General features: G+C 42.5%; 1 protein-coding gene across 1 annotated transcript; it reads right to left on the reverse strand.

Moving 5' to 3' along the window:
* Window positions 1-1820: 1820 nt before the first annotated feature.
* On the reverse strand, window positions 1821-23169 carry HSPA9 (heat shock protein family A (Hsp70) member 9; the record flags this gene model as incomplete). Its single annotated transcript, XM_080700848.1, has 17 exons — window positions 1821-1898; window positions 2190-2330; window positions 2696-2788; window positions 4299-4393; window positions 4777-4894; window positions 5338-5442; window positions 6778-7005; window positions 9487-9696; window positions 12559-12651; window positions 14679-14841; window positions 16864-16970; window positions 17056-17129; window positions 17855-17979; window positions 18816-18997; window positions 21449-21536; window positions 21762-21820; window positions 23089-23169. 17 exons carry the CDS (start codon window positions 23167-23169, stop codon window positions 1821-1823), a joined length of 2040 nt encoding a protein of 679 aa, XP_080556974.1.
* Window positions 23170-24587: the final 1418 nt, after the last annotated feature.

Here is a 24587-nt window from a genome sequence, read left to right on the forward strand (position 1 = left end):
TTGAGGCTGAAGCATACCTACTTGCTATGTAATTTTTTTTTTTTTTTGGTGGTACTGGGGGTGGAACCCAGGGGGCTTTTCTACCTCTGAGCTATACCCCCAGACTTATTTTTATACTTTTATTTAGAGACAGGGTCTCACTAAGTTGCTGAGAGCCGCACTAAGTAGGTTGAGGCTGGCTTCGAATTTGTGAGATCTTCCTGTCTCAGCCTCCAAAACACTGGGATTACAAGCGTGCACCACCACGCCTGGCTGCTCTGTGTCTATAATCAGCTGGGTGTGGTGGCACACACTTGTAATCCCAGCATTCAGGAGGCTGAGATAGGAGGCTGGTGGTTTGGAGACAGCCTCAGCTGCTTAGTTTCAAAATAAAGAACACAAAATAGGATTCTACTCCCAGACCCCCACACACCAAAAGGTCTAATCTTAACATAAAAGAAATATGATCAGTAATTTTTCTTTTTGTATTGGGATGGTACCAAGGGGCATTCCATCTGATCTACACCCTCAGCCTGACTTTATTCTACTTTGAAACTGGGTCAAGTTTTAGAGGACCTAAGTAGCTAAGATTCCTAGCATGTGCCACCAGAGAGTTCAGTAATTTTTCTCATGTACTAAATTTTTTATCCCACAATTTACCTTGGGATAAATGCTACCGCGGTGCCATCACTTGAGTACTCGCAGGCAAAAAGTACAGGGCTGGGAGTACAGCTTGAAGGTAAAATGTCCCTGGGTTCAATGCCCAGCACCACACAAACTAGGGGAGGATAAGAACCTCAGACAACTTGGATAGCCAATACACAATGATGAAAAAATTAAAATAGAATCTGGGTCCATTATTTCTGAGTGTCTAAAACACACTTTTTACAACCTATTACTAAGTATATTTCTTTAATAAAGGCCAATTTTGGTTACTTTTTTTTGCTAAGGCAACCTGAAAAGAATAGCCTTAGTTTTGGTGCTAGATAGAAATCTAAAGAGCCTTTGACTTTATTTGCCCATATGGACTTACTGCTTATTATTTATACTAGTCCTTTGGAATCTTTGTAGCTCGTGTTAGAAAATCCCACATTTCCCTTCTACTTAAGAAATACAATGTGCCAGTCATAAAGCTATTTCAGAGTCACCTTTTACAAAAAAGAGATTACATTTCTTTTCATATTTATTTTTAAAAAAATTCAGAATAGGTCAAAAGAGCAATTAAAGATGTAGGTGGCAGACACACAAGCCAGAAGGTAGCTAGAAAAGTATACCTTAAGAACATAAGAAACTTCATTAACTACCTTATTTAAAAAGCTATACCGAACATAAATAGCTTAGTTTGTGTTTCATTGACATATCCTTCCCTGACCCTCCTATTGAAAACATGGCTTATCTAGTTGGCTTGCCTTGTAAGGCCTTATCTGAAGTCATCTCATGTATACAGACATTCATTATAGCCAACTAGAAGGATCTTCATCCTCATACAGTCTTATTCCAGGTCCATGGTGCACCTCATTGTGTGTGAAATGATTTTACCCTTTGAAAATATTGTGACTTCAGCACAAACCAGTTTTTAAGTCTTTATAATGATCATCCTACTCCCGCCCCTTTACATGCAGCTGAAATGACAGGCTAGGAACTTTATACTGTTAGAATTACTGCCCATTAAATGATCATTAGGTAATGGCCACTAAATTTACATATTAAGGAAATTATATATAGATTACTGCAAAAACACAGTAAGAAGACTGAAGTTTGCTCATTTCTGCTCAGAAGAACCTCACTCCTAAGCTTCACAAAGAATGTTGTCTTTTTGGCTCCAAAACAGACTACTATGGTTACTGTTTCTCCTCCTTTTGATCTTCCTTTTGTTCTCCAGTGCCAGAACTTCCAGAGCCTTCTCGCTCAGATGCCATCTGTTAAGAAAATATGAAAACCACTCAGTTTTCTCTGCTGAACATTAAATCACATATACCCTCTTGTCCTGTGAATTGTGTTCTCCCCCATTCCAACAGTATTGTAGTTTCCTACGATTCTATTTCCCTTTCTCTACCCCCATTTTCAAAGTAGAATCCAAGAGGGCAGGAGTCCAGTACTTTCAATTCTATAAATTGGCTATCGAGGGAGCCACCAGTAACAGTAATTAACATTTACAAGCAACTGTAATCACCATTAATTGAAGCCCAAACACCCCTCAGCCCTTGTACCTTTTTGTATGCCATCTCAAAGAGCTTCAATGATGCTTGCTGAAGGGAAGATGCTGCCTGCCTAATGTTTTCTCCTGTTTCACTGTCTTTTCGAGCCAGGAGTTCCCTCATTTTGGAAATCTCTTCCTTTAGTTTGTTGCACTTAAAAGAAAACACAAAAATCCTCACTTTCCCAGGTTTCATTACGTGTACCAATAATCTTCAGAATTGTTTTTTGTGTCTGTGGTGCTGGGGTTAAACCCAGAGGTATTCTATCCCCAAGCTAACCCCCAACCCCATTCTAATTTTTATTTGGAAACAGGGTCTCGCTAGGTTGCTGAGGCTGGTTTTGAACCCGCAATCCTCCTGTCTCAGCCTCCCAAGTACCAGGATTATAGGTGTGCGCCACCACACCTGGCCTTCAGAATAATTCTTTAAATGTTCAATCTCTCAAGATCCACATATAAGTGAACTTCGTTGGTATTGGTGGTCATCCTTCCAATTTTTTGGGTTGTTTTAAAACTTACCTCATCAGCAGGCAATTGGTCCTTAAATTCTTCCATCTTGGTTTCTGTGTCATGAATGATTCCTTCAGCCATATTAACTGCTTCAACTCGTTCCTTAGAGAAATTAGAAGTTTAGTACAAATGACTTTCCAATCAACCAAAGTTCACTGAATACTCACACTGAACAGGACATAAGCTATCTACTCTGTGAATTAAGAGTAAAATTAGGCTAGGTGTGGTGTGCCTCAGCAATCTATCAAGACCCTGTTCCGAAACAAAAATTAAAGGGCTGGAGGTAGATGGCCCCTGGGTTCAATCCTCAGAACCACTAAGCAAACACACACACACAAAAACCCAAACACACAAATAAATAAAAAAATGTGGAAATAGAGCTGAAGAAAAAACCACTGTGGTCTGACATAGTCTGGGATAGCTTTGAGAGATATGAGTTGGATTTTTTCTCTTTTTTTTTTATGGTACTGGGGTTCCTGGAAGCCCTTCTACCTCCGGGCTACACTCCCAGACCTATTTTATACTTTATGTGGAAACAGGGTCTCTTAAGCCAGCGTGGCTGGCTTCAAACCTGTGCGATCCTCCTGTCTCTGCCTCCCAAGCGTGGGGATTACAAGCATGTGCCACCATGCCTGGCACCCGAGTTGGGTTTTCTAACATGAGTATTTTCATGGGAGGGAGAAAGAGGGGAGAGAAAAGAGAACAAGAAAAGTAATCCAAGCCAGGCATAGTTGTACACGCTTGTAATCCCAACATTTAGGAGGCCAAGACAGGACAGCCTCAGGTACTCAGTGAGAGGCCCTCTGTAACTCAGTGAGACCCTCTTTCAAAATAAATAAAAAATAGGGCTGGGGTTGTACTTGGAGGTAGAATACCCCTGGGCTCCACCTCCAGTATGAAAAAAAAAAAAAAAAAAATCCAAACTGATTATAGTGGTGCATGCCTGTAATCCCAGCTATTTGGAGTGCAGAGACAGGAGGACCACTTGAGCCCAGGATTTTAGGATCAGCTTCGGTCATAGGTAACATAGCAAGACCCTGTCTCAGTAAATTAAAAAAAAAAAAAAAAAAAAAAGTCTGCCTGGCGTGGTGACACATGCCTGTAATCCCAGAGCTTGGAAGGCTGAGACAGGCGGATCATGCAGGTTTGAAGCCAGCCCCAGCAATTTAGTGAGACCCTGTTTCCAAAATAAAATATAAAATAGGTCTGGGAGTATACCCCGGAGGTAGAAGGCCCCTGGGACCTATCCTCAGTACGGGGGGTGGGGGCGGGGGGTGGGCAGTGCTGGGAGGCTGAGATAGGAGGATGGATTGCAGGTTCTTGGCAGCCTTAGCCTTAGCAACTTCATGAGGCCCTCTACAACCTAGTGAGACCCCATTTCAAAATAAACCAGGGCTGAAACTGTAGTTCCAGAGTAGAATGCTCCTGGGTTACATTGGGCTGGGTGTGTAGCTTGAAAGCAGAACGTCCCTGGGGTTCAATCCTCAGTACCACACACATAACTAAATTAAAACAAAGGGAAGGAAGAATAGATTGGGAGGTAGTGGTGTTCAAACTCTACCTTCACGCCCCAGCTTTACTCAAAGTTTAGAAGAAAGGCAAAACTAATCACCTTCTTTCGTCGGTCTTCTTCAGCATACTTCTCTGCATTTTTAACCATATTTTCAATATCATCTTTGCTTAATCCACCTGAAGACTGGATTACAACTAGTAAGAAAGAAAGCACCTCTTAATTCTCAGGTAAAATTATATGCCTCTTCATCTATTATATTAAAAGTATTCCTGCTCATAGTAGCCAATTGTAAAAATAAATTATTGTCTTATAATAAGAAAAATAAATCAAAATTGTGAAATACAGGAAGATCACTGGTCTGTTTACTTACTAGAACTTTAGCAATCCAAAGGCTCAGTGCTTACCTTTGCCCCACTCCCATGCCACATTACACTTGTAAAATCAATATAACTGAAAAGTATCAGAGGGTATATTATCCTCCCCTTAGGCCCAAGAAGAGATACATACAACAATAAAGGCCTATTTCCCAACAAAGGTCCCTCACCTGACTCTTAGAGTCTGATAAATGAAGACTTACTCTGCTGCTCACGTCCTGTGCCCTTATCTTTGGCAGAGACATGTACAATCCCATTGGCATCAATGTCAAATGTAACTTCAATCTGAGGGACTCCACGAGGAGCGGGGGGAATTCCAATCTAAATAAGTAAACATCCAGTATTATTATTCCAAACCTATATGCTCTTCAGGTAAACTTATCACTTGCTTCCTGAGAGAAACAACTAAACTTGATGCCTGAAACTCAACAGGTCTTATACCCCTGAAGTTTACTGGAATGAGAGGAAACTGCCCCATTGTAGCTCATATCACCAACAGGCAATGTTGATCAAAAGTAAACAATACTAATCGATTCTTAAATGAATAATCAAGAGAAATAGGAATTGCTCTTGAATTAGCATTGTTTTTGAACATTTCCTTGGCTTTTGTATTTTGAATGCTCTTTTTTTTGTGTGGTACCGCTCTTGCTAAAGTTCCTAAAACAAAAGGCATAAGCACGCTTTCTTGTAAACAATGAAACCCTGGGTGGGTCTCTTACAGTGAAGAGATGGAGGTACACAATATTCAAATTCACAATACCTACCAGGGTAAACTGTCCAAGAAGTTTGTTGTCTCCAGCCATTTCTCTTTCACCCTGACACACTTTAATCTCCACTTGAGTCTGTCCATCAGCAGCAGTAGAAAACACCTATGGAGGAATACACCTTTGTTGGTTGGCAATCTGATCAAACTACTACTTTTATACAGAAGGCAAACCAAGGAAATAAATCCACATCCAAATTCTGGAAGAGTCCTAATATATTCTAAGCTGAAAACAAAGGCTTATGTCTTTTCAGGGAACATGAGTAGGATTTGTACACAACAAAAGGGCATTAAATAGCCATCGTTCAAACTAAGCAAATGCATTGTACAAAGATGCAGCAGTAGCATAGATGTCATGAAGGAGTGAAGCCGGGCCTGTAATCCCTTAGGAGGCTGAGAGAGAAGGATTTCAGGTTTGAGGACAGCCTCAGTTAGTAACGAAACTCTCATCAACCCAGTGAGACCTTGTTTCCAAGAAATAAAATAGGGCTGGGGGTATACTTGGAAGTGGAAGGCTCCTGGGTTCCACCCCCAGTAAAAAACATACACACACACGTGAAAAGAAAATGTTGCAGCATGCTGATCTGGAAGAACAATGATCAGAAATAAACCTATCATGTGCTCAGTCATAAGAGGTCATCACATACTTTCGTTCAGAATGATGTGTTGACAAATACATCATTGCACAAATACAATAGCTGCAGCTTCTCAGATGGACATCAAACTGGACGTGGTAGCCCAATCCTGTAATTCCAGTACTTGGGAGGCTGAGAGACAGTAGGATCAGTTTTGAAACCAGCCTCAGTAACTTAGTGAGGTCCCCTGCAATTTAGCGAGACCCTGTTTCCAAATAAAAATAAAATAGAGCTGGAGGTATAGCTTGAAGGTAGAATGTCCCTTGGTTCAATCCCCAATTCTAAAATAAAATAAAAGCCGGCATGGTAGCACACGCTTGTAATCCTAGCATTTGGGAGACCGAGATAGGAGGATTGCATTTCGCAGAGTGAGGCCCTCTGCAAATCAGTGAGACCTTGTTTCAAAATAAAGACAAAAAATAGGGCTGGGGATATACTTGGGCCTGTATAGGAAGATTGTTGGGTTTCATTGCCAGCACCACAAAAATAAATAAATAAACAAAAATCAAGAGAGTTGGGAAATAATTCTTAATAACTCAGTATCATAGTACCCTACCATTTACCCAAGAAAATCACCATCCATAATCCCAACAAGGCTATTCCTTTCCTGCCTTTGAAAATAAAATACTATGAAGGAATCTGAGTCAAAATTATGGGACTTTTAAAAGACAATATCCTCCTTATAATAATCACTACTAGCTGATATAAAAGATCTTTTCTATGAGAACAAAAAAGAAAACAAGATTACTACTACCCAGACTAAACTACAAAACAGAAAGTGAAGTTTTTTTTAGTATAGAGCTTACCTGGCTCTTCTTGGTTGGAATAGTGGTGTTTCTGTTAATAAGTTTGGTAAAGACACCTCCCAGTGTCTCTATACCCAGAGACAGAGGAGTGACATCTAGAAGAAGCACATCTGTGACGTCACCAGCCAACACACCACCTTGAATAGCAGCTCCCATGGCCACAGCCTCATCAGGATTGACAGCTTTGCTTGGGGCTCGGCCAAAAAGATCTTGAACAATCTGCTGAACCTGAGTAGCAGAAAAAAAAAAAAAAAATCAGTTATCCAATACTCAAGGCAAATGCCTGGGAAGAGACGGGCAAATCAAGTCTTTTTTGTTGTTTCTGCGGTACTGGGGATGGAACCCAGAGGCATTCTACCTCCGAGCTACATCCCCAGTCCTATTTTTTATTCTTTATTTTGAAACAGGGTCTGAGTTGCAGAGGGTCTAAGTAGCCGAGGTTGTCTGTGAACCTTGATCCTCTCGTCACAGCCTCTCAAATGCTAGGATTACAAGCGTGTGCCACCACGCCCGGCTAGACTAAGTCTTAAAATGCCAGCTAGTTCTTAAGACAGGTAGATTCAGAACCAAAAATGTTTACTCACTACTTCATAGTTGAGTTCTTAATGATCTGGTAACACAAACTTTAATCAGAACCTCATAGTTTCCTGCACATTAATTCAATCATTTGAAACAGATGGTTATTATTTTTGCGGGTCTGGGGATGGAACCCAGGGGCATTTGACCTCCAAGCTACACCCCCTGCCCTATTTTTTATTCTTTATTTTGAAGCCAGGTCTTGCTGAGTTGCAGAGGGCCTCACTAAGTAGCTGAGGCTGTCTGCAAACCGCGATCCTCCAGGTCTCAGCCTCCTGAATGCTGGGATTACAAGTGTGTGCCACCACGCCCGGCTGAAAGAGATAGTATTGGATAAGGGGGCTTAAAAATTGGTATCCAAGTCCTACATTATCAACTGATCATTAAAGAAAGTGATAGCCAGGCGTGGTAACGCATGCTTATAATCCCAGCACTTGAGGGGCTGAGAAAGGAGAATCACACAGGTTTGAAGCCAGCCTCAGCTACTTAGTGAGACCCTATTTCCAAATAAAGTATAAAATAGGTCTGGGTATATAGCCCGGAGGTAGAAAAGCCCCTGGGTTCCACCCTCAGTAACACACACCCACACCCACAGACGTGATAGTATGGCACACACATATAATCCAAGTACTTGGGAGGCCGAGACAGGAGGATCACAGGTTCAAAGACAGCTTCAGTAAATAGAAGCTCAGCAACATAATGAGACCCTGTTTCCAAATAAGAAATAAAGAAATAAAATCAGGCTGGGGATATAGCTTGGAGGTAGGATGCCTCTGGGCTTAATCCCCAGTACCACACACACACACACACACACACACACACAGAAAAAGAAAGTAATAGTAATTGCTAATGTGTTTTCATTCTATTTATAAGGGCAAAAAATTGCAAATAGAATAGTACCTTGGATACTGTGTTGATATAAACGTGCCCCTTTGTTGGGCATGGTGGCACATGCCTGTAATCCCAGTGCTTCAGAAGGTGAGATGGGGGACTGCAGGTAAGAGGCCAACCTCTGCAACTTAGCAAGACATAGTTTCCAAGTAAAAGTAAAATATGGCTAAGGGTTTAGTTTGGAGGTAGGTAGAATTGCACTGGGTTCAATCCTCAGCACCCCCCCTCCAAATAGCCTCCTAACTCTATTAGGCCTCCCCATTTGTTCTTTGCCCATTTTTAAAATGCAGTTATTTCAAAAGAGATACCAAGAAAATACCCAAATCACTAACTCAGGCTTCAAGATCATTTTCTTTTTGTGTGCGGTCCTTGGGATGGAACCCAGGGGCATTCTATCTCCGAGCTGTACCCCTAGTCCTATTTTTTTTTATTCTTTATTTTGAAACCAGGTCTGAGTTGCCAACGGCCTAAGTAGCTGAGGCTGTCCACGAACTGCGATCCTTTGGTCTCAGCCTCCCGAATGCTGGGATTACAAGCATGTGCCACCATGCAGGGCTTTCAATATAATTCTAATTTGGCTACTAATTGAACCTTCAATGAATCTGTGCTCAGTCATTAGTTTTCCACACATCTATGCTTTCAGAATGATGTGTTGAATAAAATGCATCATTGCACAAATTTGATGAAGGTATGCAAAAAGAATCTAGCTACTCAGAAGGCTGAGGCAAGAGGATCACAAGTTCAAGGTGACCCTTAGTGAGACCCAATATAAAATGCAAATTCTTATAATCCCCGTACTTGGGAGGCTGAGACAGGAGGATTACAGGGTTCAAAGCCGGCCTCAGTAGCTTAGTGAGGCTCTCAGCAACTCAGTGAGACCTTGTTTTCAAATAAAATAGAAAATAGGTCTGGAAGTGTAGCATGGAGCTTCTGCATAGAAGGCCCCTGGGTTCCATCCCCAGTACACCAAATAAAATTTTTTTTACAAGACTGAGTCCAGGATATTGCAATGCTGCCATCTCCAATGATAATCTGCTTCTCCTAAATCTTATCTTACACTGTATAATTAAAATAAAAAGTTAAAAAAGTCCTTATTCAGGACACAATCCCGTCTTTCTCCTAAGTCACTCTTGCAGAATAGGTCACATATTCATGTTTATGCACAACATAAGTCAGCGGTCCCCAAAATGCACCGTCATGGTCTTCCCTTTTCTCTATGACAAAAATTTATTGGGTCCATACCTTAGGCATCCTAGTCATGCCACCAACAAGTATCACTTCTCCTATGTCACTCTTGCTGACTTCTGCATCCTGCATAGCTTTTTGGCATGGAGCAATAGTCCTCTTGATTAGATCAGTGACGATCCCTTCGAATTGAGCCCGGGTCAGCTTCATATTCAAATGTTTGGGTCCAGAAGCATCCATTGTAAGATATGGCAAGTTGATGTCAGTCTGCAAAGGAAATGTTTAATTTCATGCCAGTGGGAAGATTCATGGTAATTTAAATCCAATACTCCAATTAAAATAAACCTATACCCTAGGAAAAGAAGACTTAGAATTCCACAGGGATGCTCAGACTCATTTTACAGATTAACAGTGAATATAATAGTATAAGAAAGCTACATAAATGTTAATAGCCAGGTATGGTATACATAAGGCACTGAGACAGAAGGAATGCAGGTTTCAGGACAGCTAGCCCCAGCAACCAAGAGATTGTTTCCTGATAAAATAGGAGCCAGGTGTGATGGCACATGGTTACCTCAGTACTTGGGAGGCTGAGATAGGAGGATTGCAGGTTTGCGGCCAGCCTCAGCTACTTCTGTGAGACCTTCTGCAAATAAGTGAGACCCTGTTTCAAAGTAAAGGATAACAAATAGGGTTCTTTATTTTGAAACCAGGTCTGAGTTGCCAACGGCCTCACTAAGTAGCTGAGGCTGTCCACGAACTGCGATCCTTTGGTCTCAGCCTCCCGAATGCTGGGATTACAAGCATGTGCCACCATGCAGGGCTTTCAATATAATTCTAATTTGGCTACTAATTGAACCTTCAATGAATCTGTGCTCATTACTGGGAGCTGGGCGTGATGGCGTACACTTGTAATCCCAGCATTTGGAAGGTTCTTTGCAACTCAGACCCTGTTTCAAAATAAAGAACGCTGGGGCTATTGCTCAGAAGTGAATACCCCTGGGTTCCATCCTCAGTACCTACCCCCCCCCCACACACACACACGCAAGGGGTATAGCTCAGGGGTAGAATGCCCTTGGGTTTACTCTGCAGTACTGAGGGGGAAAAAAAGGCAAAATAGGGCTGGGGTATAGCTCAGAGGTAGAATAAATCTAGGTTCAATCCCCAAATCTTTCTTTCTTGCACAAAACGCAGGCGTGCATGCACACCCCCACTAGTGAGAAATAGAAGAACTGACTTAAGTCCATGGAAAGCAGCTAATAATCCCACTGTGTAACATTCACTGTTAGGTCTCAAGAGTTCTAATATGGCATGGGTTCTCGTGTATAACTAAGAATATTTAGGCTAACAAAGAATTTGTTGAAGTGTCCCAGGGTGGATCTGAGTTGCGAAGGGCCTCAAACCAGGATCCTCTGGGTCTCCGCCTCCCGAATGCTAGGATTACAAGTGTGTGGCTAGCTTTTTATATCAGTGGCTTATCCTGGGATGGGTATAGATAGCTCAGTGATAATACATAGCACTTGCCCTGGGTTCAATCTCCTATATCAAGTATAAAAAAACACCTCCCTCCTCTGTACTGAGGTATCAAACTTAGGACCTCATGCATGATAGTGATCTACCACTCAACTCTATCCCTAACACTGAAATCATTATCTGTAAAGGAAAGCAAGTATATCCAATGTCATTCAAATCTTAAAATTATTATTTGGCTGCAATATAACCTCTGATTTTGGTGGGCTAGAAATTTTAGCTCCTCCAAACCAGGGGTGGTAGTACATACCTATAATCCTATTTAGCAAACTAAAACAGGAGGATCATAGGTTCAAAGCCAGCCTCAGTAACTTAGCAAGACCCTGTTTCCAAATATAAAAAATAAAACATGGCTGGGGTGTAACCTGGAGGTCCAAATGCCTCTGGGCTTAAAAAAAAAAAAAAAAAAAAGAGAGAGAGAGAGAGATAACAACCTCTGACAATGCTACTCCTTTGCTCATGGCCAAGGTTTGTTTTATTCATGAAACTGGGAAATTGAACCCAGGGGCATTCTACCCCCCCAGCCTTATTTTAACTTTTTTTGGAAACAAGATTATCACTAAGTTACAGAAGGTCTCACAGTTAAGTTCCTGAGGCTGGCCTTAAGCCTGCAGTCCTCCTGTCTCAGCCTCTCAAGAACTGGAATTATAGGTGTGCAGCATGATACCTGACTTTGATCTTGTTTCACAACAAAAATAACTAACGAAAAAGGGCCAGGATATAGCTGGAAGGTAAAATACTCCTGACTTCTATCCCCAACATCACAATAAATAAATGTAAAGGGGAAGGGAAGAGTATGTCATTCAATGTTGTGTTACATGCTTGTAATCCCAGTATTTGAGAGGTTGAGACTGGAGGATCACAGGTTCAAGGATAGCCTCCGTAAGTAGTGAGACTCTCATTAACCTAGTGAGACCCTCCTTCAAATTAAATTAAAATAGGGCTGGAGATATAGCTCAGAGGTAGAATCCCCTGGGCTTCGTCCCCTGGACCACAAAACAAAAGCAAGAATATGCGTTTCGAATAAACGAGCTAAAAATATTCATAAAGAAGTTAGTCTTTTTTTTTTGTGTGTGGTACTGGGGGTGGAAACCCCCAGAGGCTTTCTACCTCCGGGCTATACTCCCAGACCTATTTTATATTTTATTTGGAAACAGGGTCTCACTAAGTTGCTGAGAGCCTCACTCAGTAGCTGAGGCTGGCTTTGAACCCATGCGATCCTCCTGTCTCAGCCTCCCAAATGCTGGGATTACAAGCGTGCGCCACCATGCCCAGCAAGAAGTCTTTAATGGTGCAACCCATAATCCTGGTACTTCAGGTTCAAGGCCAGTGGTCACCAACTTAGCGGAGACCCTGTTTCTAAATAAAAACATCAAGTTGGGGTAGAGCTCAGAGTTAGAATGCTCCTGGGTTCAATATCTAGTATAGTAATGGCCCCCCAAACAAAGACTCCTGGGAAGAGGTAGGGGGAAGGAAACAAATCAAATGACGATGTGTGTGCGCGCATGTGTATATATATATATATATATATGTACTGCTATGAATCTCACTTTCAAGTACCCCCAAAAAAGAAAGGCCTGCTGGAATTCTGCGTCATACCTGCACCGATGAGGAAAGTTCACACTTAGCCTTCTCAGCAGCTTCCCGTACCCTTTGAAGTGCCATGTTGTCTTTGGTTAAATCAACCCCTGTCTATAAAGGGAAGGCAAACAAAATTAGCATCAGTGAGGTCAATATTGTTCAAATTACAATGGAAAGGTACAACACCACAAAATGTAGCCACCTCTTTGTAAGCAAGCATGAATTACTTTTTACTACCCTTAAAAATCTACAGGGACTGCTATGAGGAGAGATGAGCTGCCCTGACACAAAGATTATTTGCACCATGGCTATAAGTACCAGATTGCTCAGTGGGATTTTCAGGAAAGCCAGATGCCTGGGTTGGACTCTGGGGCATTCTTCTAGGGACACCTCCTTCAAACTGTGCTTCTGAAATTGATGTCTATATTTTTCTAGTAAAATTAAATGCATCAAACTATAAAACACTTTTCCGTAATATTGTCTAAGACTACCTTGGCTTTTAGTATCTCCAGAATAATTTTTCCTTTTTCCATAAGACTCAAAAGTAATATAAACTTATTTAAAAATCCACTAAAAAGACTACAAAACGTCAGTCATGGTGGCACACACTTGTAATCCCAGTATTTGAGGCGGAGACAGGAGGATCGCAGTTCGCAGACAGCCTCAGCTATTTAGGACCTTTGCAACTCAGTAAGACTCTGTTTCAAAATAAATAAAAAACAAGGCTGGGGGGGGGTAAGCTCAGAGGTAAAATGCCTCTGGATTCCATCCCCAGTGCACACACCCACACCCACACAAAGACTGCAAAAAGTAGGTCATGATGGTGATCATAATGAGAAAAGTGAACAGAAAGAGGAGCTTCAGGATGACCAACCTTAGTGTCATCAAAGCCTACAAAGCCTTGGAAAAAGTTGTGCAGTCTTTTTAGTTATGATCTTATCCTGAAGAGAGACCTTAATATTGGGAGGTTAAAAAGCAGGAGATACATTGGGTCTTCTCATTGGGAAGGACAAAGAAGCAGAAAAGAGTGATGTGGATCCTCCTAAAAAGGTATTTCAGAGCCGGTTGTAGTGGCACATGCTTGTAATCCCAGCATTTGGGAGGCTGAGACAGGAGGACTGCAGTTCATAGACAGCCTTAGCTACTTAGTGAGGCAGGCCCTTTGCAATTAAGTGAAACTGTTTCAAAATAAATAAAAAGTAGGGCTGGGATGTAGCAGCAGAGATAGAATGACCCTGGGTTCCATCCCCAGTACTGCAAAAAAAAAAAAAAAAAAAAAAAAAAAAAAAAAAAAAAAAAAAAAGGACTTGAAAAGACTGAAAGTGAAGAGTACTGAGTGGTGCTAAGGTGCTGGATAAACTTTATGGATCGCTTTTAACCCATGAAGCTGCTTCCTTAGTGGCGGGGGGAGGAGACAACATGAGGACATTTTTCCTAAAATAAAGTTCTTACTGAAAAGGAAAAAAGTCTGCAAGAAAAAAACCTATTCTGAAAGAGACACCTACCTGTGTGGACTGAAATAAAAGAGGATCCCAGGTTTGAGGACAACCTCAGCAAATAGTAAGGCTCTTATCAACCTAGTGAGACCCTCTTTTCAAATAAAATAGGGCTCAGGGTATAGCTTGGAGGTAGAATGACTCTGGGTTCCACCTCCAGGATCCTCCAAAAAGAGTTCCCAGCTGGATATGGTGGTACATGCTTGTAATCCCAGTACTTGGGAGACTGAGACTGGGGGATTACAAGTTCACACCACCCTCAGTAATCTCATGAGGCCCCCCACAAGATCACAAGTTAGGGATACCCTGTTTCAAAATAAAATAGCGCTGGGTATAGTTCAGAGGCAGAATGCCAAGTTCAATCCCCAGTACCACCCCTCCCAAAAAATGTTCCCCAAATTCCTTTTCCAGTATTATGTACCGAGGGCCATATACTTTTTGATCTCCTGTTTATTCACAATCTAAAGCTACTATTACTAGAAGAGTTCAGTTCGCTCAGGAATGTGAAACAAAATTTCAGTGATTATGAGAGAAAAAATACAAAACAAGAACTTATAAAGCAAAAATAAATGTGAAGAAATTCTCAACAAATAAGACCCATACATATTAATTACAAATTACTAAATGTAATAAAAAGTTAACCTCTCTCTTGAACTCCTTCACAATGTGTCGTAACAAGGCCTGGTCAAAATCTTCACCACCTAAGAAAGTATCCCCGTTGGTGGATTTCACTTCAAAGACTCCTTTCTGAATTTCCAAGATAGAAATATCAAAAGTTCCACCACCTAAATCATATACAGCAATGCTAGAAAGAAAAAAACAAAGTCTTAAAAAACAAAACCTAACACAAGGGAATAAACCTTAATAACTAAACAAACATGAACTTAATTTCCTAGTGTTTAGTCATTATGAAAGCTGGTTGTTATGGTGTGTACCTGTTATCCCAGGATTGGGGAATTGAGAAAGGAGGATTCCAGGTTTGAAGCTATCCCCAGCAATTTAGTAAGATGCTCAGCCAACCGTATCAAGTCTTTGCTTCAAAATAAAAATAGGGCTGATGGTGTAACAAAGATATAGCAACCCTGGGTTCAATCCCCAATACCAAGAAAAAAAAGTAAATTTCTTTTTTTCTGGTACTGGGGCTAGAAACCAAGGGCACTGTACCAACAAGCTATACCCCCAGCCCTATTTCTTAGTCTTTTTTATGTTTGAAACAGGGTCTCACTGTGTTGCAAAGGGCCTGAGTAGCTGAGGCTGTCTGCAAACTTTGATCCTCCAGTATCCACCTCCGAAATGCTGAAATTACAATTGTGCGCCGCCACGCCTGGCAAAAAAGGTAATTTTCTTTTTTCTTTTTTTTTCGTGGTACTGGGGTTCCTGGAAGCCCTTCTACCTCCGGCTACACTCCCACGGGCTACACTCCCAGACCTATTTTTATACTTTTTTAAAATGTGGAAACAGGGTCTCTTAAGCCAGCGTGGCTGGCTTCGAACCTGCGCGATCCTCTTGTCTCCACCTCCCAAGTGCGGGGATTACAAGCATGCGCCACCATGCCTGGCATAAAAAAGGTTATTTTCTAAGTAACATTTATGCAGATGTTAACGCACAACTCTGCCAAGTAACAGGAAAATGCACAGAGCTGAAACAAACTATTTTTTAGTACTGGAGATTTTTATTATTTTTTTTTTGTGGTACTGGGGTTCTTGGAAGCCCTTCTACCTCCAGGCTACACTCCCAGACCTATTTTATACTTTTTTATTTGGAAAAGGAGTCTCTTAAGCCACCGCGGCTAGCTTTGAACCTGCGAGATCCTCCTGTCTCCACCTCCCAAGCGCAGGGATTACAAGCGTGCGCCACCATGCCCAGCGATGGTACTGGGGATTTAAACCAGGGGCATTTACCTCTGAAATAGACCTATTTAAAACAGTTTCAGAGCCGGGTATGGTGGCACACGCTTGTAATCCCAGCATTCAGGAGGCTGAAACAGAATGATCATGGTTTGCAGACAGCTTCAGCTACTTAGTGAGGCCCTTTGCAACTCAGTGAGACCTTGTTTCAAAATAAAGAATAAAAAGCCAGGAATGTAGCCCAGAGGTAGAAGGGTTCCAGCCCCAGTACCCCCCCCCCCCAAAAAAAGGCAGGGTGTAGCCCAGAGGTAGAATGCCCCTGGGTCCCATACCCACAAAAAATAATTAATTAAAAAAATAAAAAAGAGTATGTTGCTAAGACTGGCCTGGAACCTAAAATCCTCCTGTCTCAGCCTCCCAGGTACAGCGATTACCTGTGTGTGCCACGATGCCCAGTCTCTAAACTAATTTTTTAAAAATCAATAAAACAGAGTATTCAGACATGGTTTGGGATTGAACCCAGGGGCATTCTTCCCAAGTGACACCCCAGCAGACTTTTTATTCTTTATTTTGAAACAGGGTCTCACTAAGCTGTGGAGGGTCTCACCAAATAGCTGAGGCTGGCAGTGAGCCTACAATCCTCTTGTCTCAGCCTCCCACATGCTGGGTTTACAAATGTGTACCTTCATGCCTGGCCTGAACTAATTTTTTAATCAATAAAACTGGCAGCATTTAAACATGGTTTTGGAGGAATATTTGCTAACAGGAATACTACAGAAAAAAATTTAGCAAAGCCCCAAAGTAAATACTGGAATGGTCCTCAAATGAGAAATAAAAAACAGATTTGAAGATAAAGAAAGTTAATTTTAATTCTAAGGGCAAAGTGCAATGCCTAAGAAATAATGATGACTTAGGCTAACTATTATGCTGCATAACCCTAGTTTCACATATCCAGGTTGGAATTTATTATACAAACTTACATTTTGTCTTCAGATTTGTCTAGACCATAAGCCAGAGCAGCAGCTGTGGGTTCATTAATCACCCGAAGCACATTCAGTCCAGATATCTGGCCAGCATCCTTAGTGGCCTAAAGAAAACAAAGATAAGAACATTTTTGCCCCCTTGGGCTCCAGAGAGCATTCTTGTTAAGTAAAAAAACTAACTGACCTCACCTGCCTCTGTGAGTCATTGAAATAAGCAGGAACTGTGATGACAGCATTTTTTGCAGTGTGTCCCAAGTAATTTTCTGGAAAAGAAACAAAGAAAAGTCAATCAGTGTTATGCTGGATAAAACAGGCAACAGAACTATTAATATAGCATAATATGTTTCTCTCTTGCAGACGCAAACAATACACATCATTTTTTTTTTTGAGGTATTGGGGAGGGAACCCTGAGGCATTCTACCTCCAAGATACACCTCCAGTCCTATTTTTTACTCTTTGTTTTGAAACAGGGTCTCATTAAGTTGCAGAGAACCTCCGAAGTAGCTGAGGCTGGCTGCCAACCTGCAATCCTCCTGTCTCAGGAAGACTGTAGGATTTTTTGTTATTGGGGTTGGAACCCAGGGGCCTTCTACCTCCGGGCTATAACCCCAGACCTATTTTTATATATTTTTTGGAAACAGGGTCTAAGTTGCGGAGCGAGGCTGGCTTTGAACCTGTCATCCTCCTGTCTCAGAATTCCAAGTACTGGGAAAAGAAGAATGTGCCACCACGCCTGGCAGGGAAGAGTGTAGGTTTGAAGCTAGCTTTAGTAAAATAGTGAGGCCCTGAGACCATTTCAAAACAAAAAAATAATATAGGGCTGGGGGTATAGCTTAGAGGTATGTCCTTTGGTTCCATCTTTAGCACCAAAAAACTAAATAAAAAAAAAGGCACCACAGTCTCATCTATAAAACCTGGGGTTTCAGTCTAGTAATCTCTGACTCATCACTTGAATATTTGAACTTTCTCAAATGTGAAATCCACTTGCCTGCAGTTTCTTTCATCTTCATCAATACAAATGCTCCAATCTGACTTGGAGAATATAGTTTTCCATGAGCTTCAACCCAAGCATCACCATTGGAAGCACGGACAATTTTAAATGGAACATTTTTACTGAAAGATACAAAAATTATGTGAGAAAACTGGCCAGTGCACCCTACCCTGACAAGGTTATCAGACATCATGAATGTACATTTTCTACCCTACACAAGACTCATAGTAAATGAAGGCCAGAAAATTTTTGGAAAACAACCACAAACATGCAAAAATAACACCCTAATTAAACCTGAACATTTTCTCACCAAGCAAAAACTTTTGCAGCTGCTTTGTGAACAGTTTTGCAGCTCCATTTGAAGATAAAAAATATAGTTTCCACATCTACCAGAAATTCCACTGCTAGGTATCTAACTATCCAAGAGAAACGGAAGCATGATAATAGCAACATTTTAATATCCCCAAAGTGAAAACAACCCAAATGTCCGTCAACTGACAAGTGGATAAAACTTATTACATGCCACAAGATGAATGAACCTTGAACTGTCATGCTAATTGAAGAAACTATATAAATACTATGATTCTTACAGAATTGATATTCCATTCAGAATTCAAGAAAAGAGGGCTGGTAATGTATACAGCTGATTAACAAAGGATCAGTTATATACATAGCTAATTAACATAGGATGGAACCTAAGCCACCATCTATATTGTTTTCAAAACTGACTTACATAGTTTAGGAATACTTCAGGTTAAAAAAAAAAAGATCTAATGTGCGAAGGAAAAAATGAGTTTTTTTGTTTTTAATGGATTTACCCCTTTAGCAGTGGCACGGATTTCTTCCCAGGAACAATATGTAAAGTAAATAAAAAATAAAGTGTTTCCAGGATCCTGATCAAAGTTCTAAGAGTCTTCTGTTTGGCCCATTGCAAATAACTGTTTTTGCTCTTACTCACATATCTTTCTGTACTTCCGGGTCATCATAGCGTCGGCCAATGAGACGCTTGGTGGCATAGAATGTGTTGTTTGGGTTAGTGACCGCCTGTCGCTTTGCTGGCATGCCAACAAGTCGCTCACCATCTGCTGTAAAGGCAACGACGGAGGGTGTGGTTCTGGCACCTTCAGCATTCTCCAGCACCTAAAATACCCAAATAAGACAAACAAGTCATCACCTGAATCTTTGTAGCTTCTGTTAAAGCAATGAAATAGGTCTGAAATCTCAACACAAATCCTTAAGAAAAATACTAAATGGGATGCTATAGTGCTGTGAATGCTTGCTGACTCAAATACCTACTACTGAAAACAGTAGGCATTTAATAAACCTTGATATCTTTAGTCCTTTTGTCTTTTTTTTTTGGTGAGTCTGGGGATGGAACCCAGGGGCATTCGACCTCCAAGCCACACCCAGCCTTATTTTTTTATTCTTCATTTTGAAATGGTCTCTCTAAATTGCAGAAGGTCTCACTAAGTAGCTGAGGCTGTTTGTGAACTGGGATCCTCCTGTCTCAGCCTTCCAAATGCTGGGATTATAGGCATGTGCCACCACCGGCTTTAATCCTTCATCTTGAAACTTATAATTAATGACAAAAAAAGTTTTAAAATTCAGTGTTGAGGGCCGGGCATGGTGGCGCACGCTTGTAATCCCCGCGCTTGGGAAGCAGAGACAGGAGGATCACACAGGTTCGAAGCCAGCTGCGCTGGCTTAAGAGACCCTGTTTCCAAAAATAAAAAAAGTATAAAATAGGTCTGGGAGGGTAGCCCGAGGTACAAGGGCTTCCAGGAACCCCAGTACCACCACCACCACCACCACCACCACCACCACCACCACCACCACCACCACACACACACACACACACACACACACACACACACACACACACACACTTCAGTGTTGAGAAAGATAATCCCCTTCCGCATGGAGGATTAAACCCAAACTTTTGTGATGGCTAAGAGATTCTCTTCCCTTGGTACCAAACAAGTGGGATAAGACTCTAGATAGCTTAAGATGTTTCAAAAGAGCGTGAGAGAGCAAGGTGTGGTGGTGCATACTTGTAACCCCAGTACTTGAAAAGCTAAGACAGAGGATCTCAGGTTTGAGACTAGCCTCAGAAATGTAGTAACCCATGTAGCAACTGCCTCCCCTCAAAGTAAAATGGGGCTGGGGGTATAGTTTGCAGGTAGAGTACCTGTAGATTCAACCCCCAACACCACCACCAAATATAAATAATTAAGAGATCGTGAGGAGAAAACAAATCTTGAAAGTTCACAAACAAAAAAGCCAAGATTCTAGAACACCAGAAATTCTAAGTCTTAATAATAATCTAGAGAGAATAAAGTTTTCATGTACAGGTTTCAGAAGAACCACTTCGCCAGGCATGGTGGCGCGTGCTTGTAAACTCATCGCTGATCGCACAGGTTCAAAGCCAGCCTCAGCAACTTAGTGAGACCCTGTTTCCAAACAGAGTATAAAATAGTTCTGGAGTCTAGCCCGGAGGTAGAAAAGCCCCTGTGTTCCACCCCCAGTACCATATAAAATAAAAATAACCACCTTTATAGAGCAAGGAGCTCCTGGACATGTAGTTCCAATCCACTCACTTCTGGCCTTCATCTCTAACGTGATTCAATGGACAAAACTGCAGTACTCTGACTAGAGTGCAAGCCATTACAACTCTTCGCAAGAGTAAACCAGTCTAACCTCTACCTCAAGAAAACATTTAAATCCCATCCTGGGAGGTCAAATCCATTCAATTATCAGCATCTCAATGGCTCACCTCAAAAGTCTTCAACCAAAAGCAACCTTTAAAATACAAACTGGAGCCTGGTGTGGTGGCACATGCATGTAATCCCAGCATTTGGGAGGCTAAGACCTGAGGATCCTGGTTCGTGGAAAGCCTCAGCTACTTAGTGAAGCCCTCTGCAACTAAGTGAGACCTGGTTTCAAAATAAAAAAAAATAATAATAATAAAATAGGGCAGGTGGTGTAGCTCGGAGGTTGAATGCCTCTGGGTACCATCTCCAAACCCGCAAAATAAATAAATAAAATAAAAATAAAAAATAAAATACAAATAAGGAAGCCGGGTACGGTGGCACATGCTTGTAATCCCAACATTTGGGAGGCTGAGACAGGAGGATTGCACAGGTTTAAAGCCAGCCTTAGGTACTTAGTGAGACCCTGTTTCCAAATAAAATATAAAATAGGTCTGGGAGTATAGCCCAGAGGTAGAAAAGCCCCTGGGTTCCACCCCCAGTACCAGAAAAATAAATAAAAAATACAAATCAGGCCCAATAAGGTGGTGCATGCTTGTGATGTGGGAGGGTAAGACAGGAGGATCACAGGTTCAAAGCCAGCCTCAGCAATTTAGAAAGACCCTGTTTCCAAATGAAAAATAAAAATAAAATAGGGCTAGGGATGTAGCTCAGAGGTAGACTGCCCCCGTATTCAATCCTAAACACACACACACACACACACACACACACACACACACACACACACACACACACACACGTCTTAGAATCCCTTATCTAAGCCATTATTCTGCATAGGGTACTAGCTACCTCTAAGTAACCCAGATTTTCTAATCATGCTCACCTTTGCTTGTTTACCCTCCATCACTGCCACACAGGAGTTTGTAGTACCCAAATCAATACCAACAACTGCACCCTTGATTGCTTCTGATCTGTAAGACATTTGAACACCATGGTTACCTTAAGTAGTGGTCTCCAAAATGACAGAAGGAAATATTTAAGATAAATACCTGATATGGGAACAGACTAGAGCACATCAGTTTAAGCATTCCTTTTCCACCAAGATGGGGAATTTTAGAGGAATGCTCAACCTGTATGTAGAGACCACCACTCCAGGGTTTAATATATATTCTATGAAAGAAAATAAACATACTTACACATAATCCCTCCTTGAAACAAATCTAAAAGCCTCATGGCTAAAGCCATTCCAGCAATCCTAAAAAAGAAAAAGGTTATATCAGACATCAACTAAATAAGTTTGGACTTCTACCAACTATTCTTCTGAGAAAACATGAAAGTCTCACCTTGTCTTGATATAAACTACAGTCGAATTAAAATGTTTTATAAAAAGCACTATGCAATAAAGCTAATAATCTAGTTTTCCAAATAAGTCAGATAAAAATAAGTAAATATAAAATTGTGTTGCCTTACATTACAAAAGAGTTTTTCAACTCTGGCTTTACCTTGAGCCAAATTTCTGTCTGTGAATTGTAGGCTGGTTAGGTACATTCCTGACCTTTACCCAACTAGAAGCTAATAAGCATCTTTTCTCAGACTGTGACAAACGAAATCTCCAAACTCTTGAGACCTCCCCTGGGGGGGAGGGGGCTGCCCCAGATTGAGAACCACTACATTAAGAAACAAATACCTTTCAATTTCCCTTTAAGTTTTTACATACTAGCCTAAATACATATGCAGACAGTTTTATTCAAGAGAAACTTCCGCTGACCTTGCCACGCAACTAGTTTGAAGGAACCATAGTTATAAATCATGTAGTCACTTCAAAAAGAAAAAAAATTAAGCAATGCCTCTACAAGAGGGGGAAAAAAAAAAACACCTTTACTACTACTTTGTTTCAACTAACTTCGGGCTACATTTATGGCTTCCACAAAACTGGAATTTCTGGGGGGAATAAGGCCCACTTTTAGATATAGGTAAACAGCGACCATTTCCCCAACTTTTTCCCTTTCCCGATTATTCTTTTCTGAAATCACGAATATAATCTCAACACCGAAGATTTCCAGAGGTTCTTAAGTACGAGCAATGGAGCTGGAATTTAATTTTTCGACTTCTTGTTTGGGTCTTTATCTTCGTTTCATCATAATAACGGTACTCTGCACACACTACAAGAGCAACTACCCTTCGACTCTCAAGGGGAAATAAAACCCAAACTAGTCACTCCAACCGAGTACGTTGCATCCCTCGCCCCAGAGGCCGAACCGATCCAAGCAACCACAGAACTGTCAGAACTACTTTATAATTTGTCGAATAAGACTAGATCCCGAAGCGGGTGACTCAGCAGGATCCAAGACACAAAGAAAGAAAACCTTGAACACGTTCTTGAGGCTGCAGCGCTACCTACGGAAGGCCCACCGTCTTCCTCCCCTTCTGATTTCTCGCGCAGAAGCCTGACCCTGAAGGGCGCGGCCTGCCCGCGGAGGCAGAGGCCGTGAGCCCTTCTGTGAAGGACCGGCGGGTCCTTACCTGGTGGCGGGCGGCCGCGGGGCCCCGGGAAGCTGCGGCTCCCACGAGGCGGGCTGCTGCGGCTCGGCTGGCGCTAATCATGGCGGCTGGGCCGAGAGAGTACGGAGCAACACGCAGGAGCTCGGAGGTGCGGGAGCCGCGCGGTAAGGTGGTGGAGGCGCTTCTGGAAATCTCCAACCACGTGGGGTGGCGGGGCGGGGACTGGCCTGGGAGGCCCCGAGGCCCTCCCTTCCGCTGAGGCGCCGCCCGCGCCGCCTGACCAGAGACTGCCGGACTTCCGCTCCCGGAACCAGGACGTGCCTATAATGTGCTTCGTCTCATGGTTGTGGAAAACAGGTTGCCTTTTTGTTCCAGCCTTGGAGGCTGTGGGATCAGCGAAAAGCCAAGGAGGGAAGAGGAGCACGCAGGCAGAACCTCAGACAGCCCGGGTCCTCGGCAGCAGGAAGGACTCAAGGTCACACGGGATAACTGCGAACGTCTTGCAGTCTCCTTGCGTCAGTTGCGCGGAAGGCGGAGCCTGTGGCGCCTACGCAGCTGGCCCCCGCCGGGGGCCTGGGGCGCATGTGCGAGGCTGGCGGTGCCCATTGGCTGTCCCCGCGCACGCGAGCTTGGCCCCTGCGCCTCTAGCTGGAGCGCGGACGCGCGTCTGCGCGCGTGGGCGTTTCTCGAGCTCCCGCGCGGGCCGCGGCTTTGTTAGCTGTACGGTCTCACCCTTCGTTTCTCTCTTCTTCTGTCTCCTCGCAGCTTGAAGTATACTTGAGTTTGGAAACATTAGAGAAATTCGTGCTGTATTTTTTACCATTGAAGCCTCGGGTTTTGAACTTTTAAAGCAGCGTTTCGCTCACACAGCTTTGGGTCGCTTTAAAACTACCTTGGAGCCAGGCGTGGTGGCGCTCGCTTGTAATCCCCGCGCTTGGGAGGCGGAGACGAGGATCGCGCTGGTTCGGAGCCAGCCTCGCCGGTTTAAGAGACCCTGTTTCCAAATAAAGTATAGAATAGGTGTGGGAGTGTAGCCCGGAGGTAGAAGGGCTTCCAGGAACCCCAGTGCCACCAAAAATAATAAATAAATAAAACTACCTTGGAGCAGGGCGTGGTGGCGCTTGCTTGTAATCCCAACACTTGGGAGGCTGAGACAAGATCGCGCAGGTTCGAAGCCAGCCTCCGCTGGCTTAAGAGACCCTGTCTCCAAATAAAAAATAGGTCTGGGAGTGTAGCCCGGAGGTAGAAGGCCCCTGGATTCCATCCCCAGTACCACCAAAAAATAAATAAAATAAAATAAAAATAATAATAAAGCTATCTTGGAGCGGGGTGTGATCTCAGCACCTGGGAGGCTGAGGCAGGAGGATCGCACAGGTTCGAAGCCAGCCTCAAGCTACTTGGGCTCTCGGCAACTTAAGTCTGGGGGTGTAGCTCGGAGGTAGAAGGCCGCTGAGTTACACACACACTCTCTCTCTCTCTCTCTCTCTCTCTCTCTCTCTCTCTCTCTCTCTCTCTCGATG

Source organism: Muscardinus avellanarius, assembly GCF_963383645.1.
Source record: "Muscardinus avellanarius genome assembly, chromosome: 1".
NCBI lineage: Eukaryota > Metazoa > Chordata > Mammalia > Rodentia > Gliridae > Muscardinus > Muscardinus avellanarius.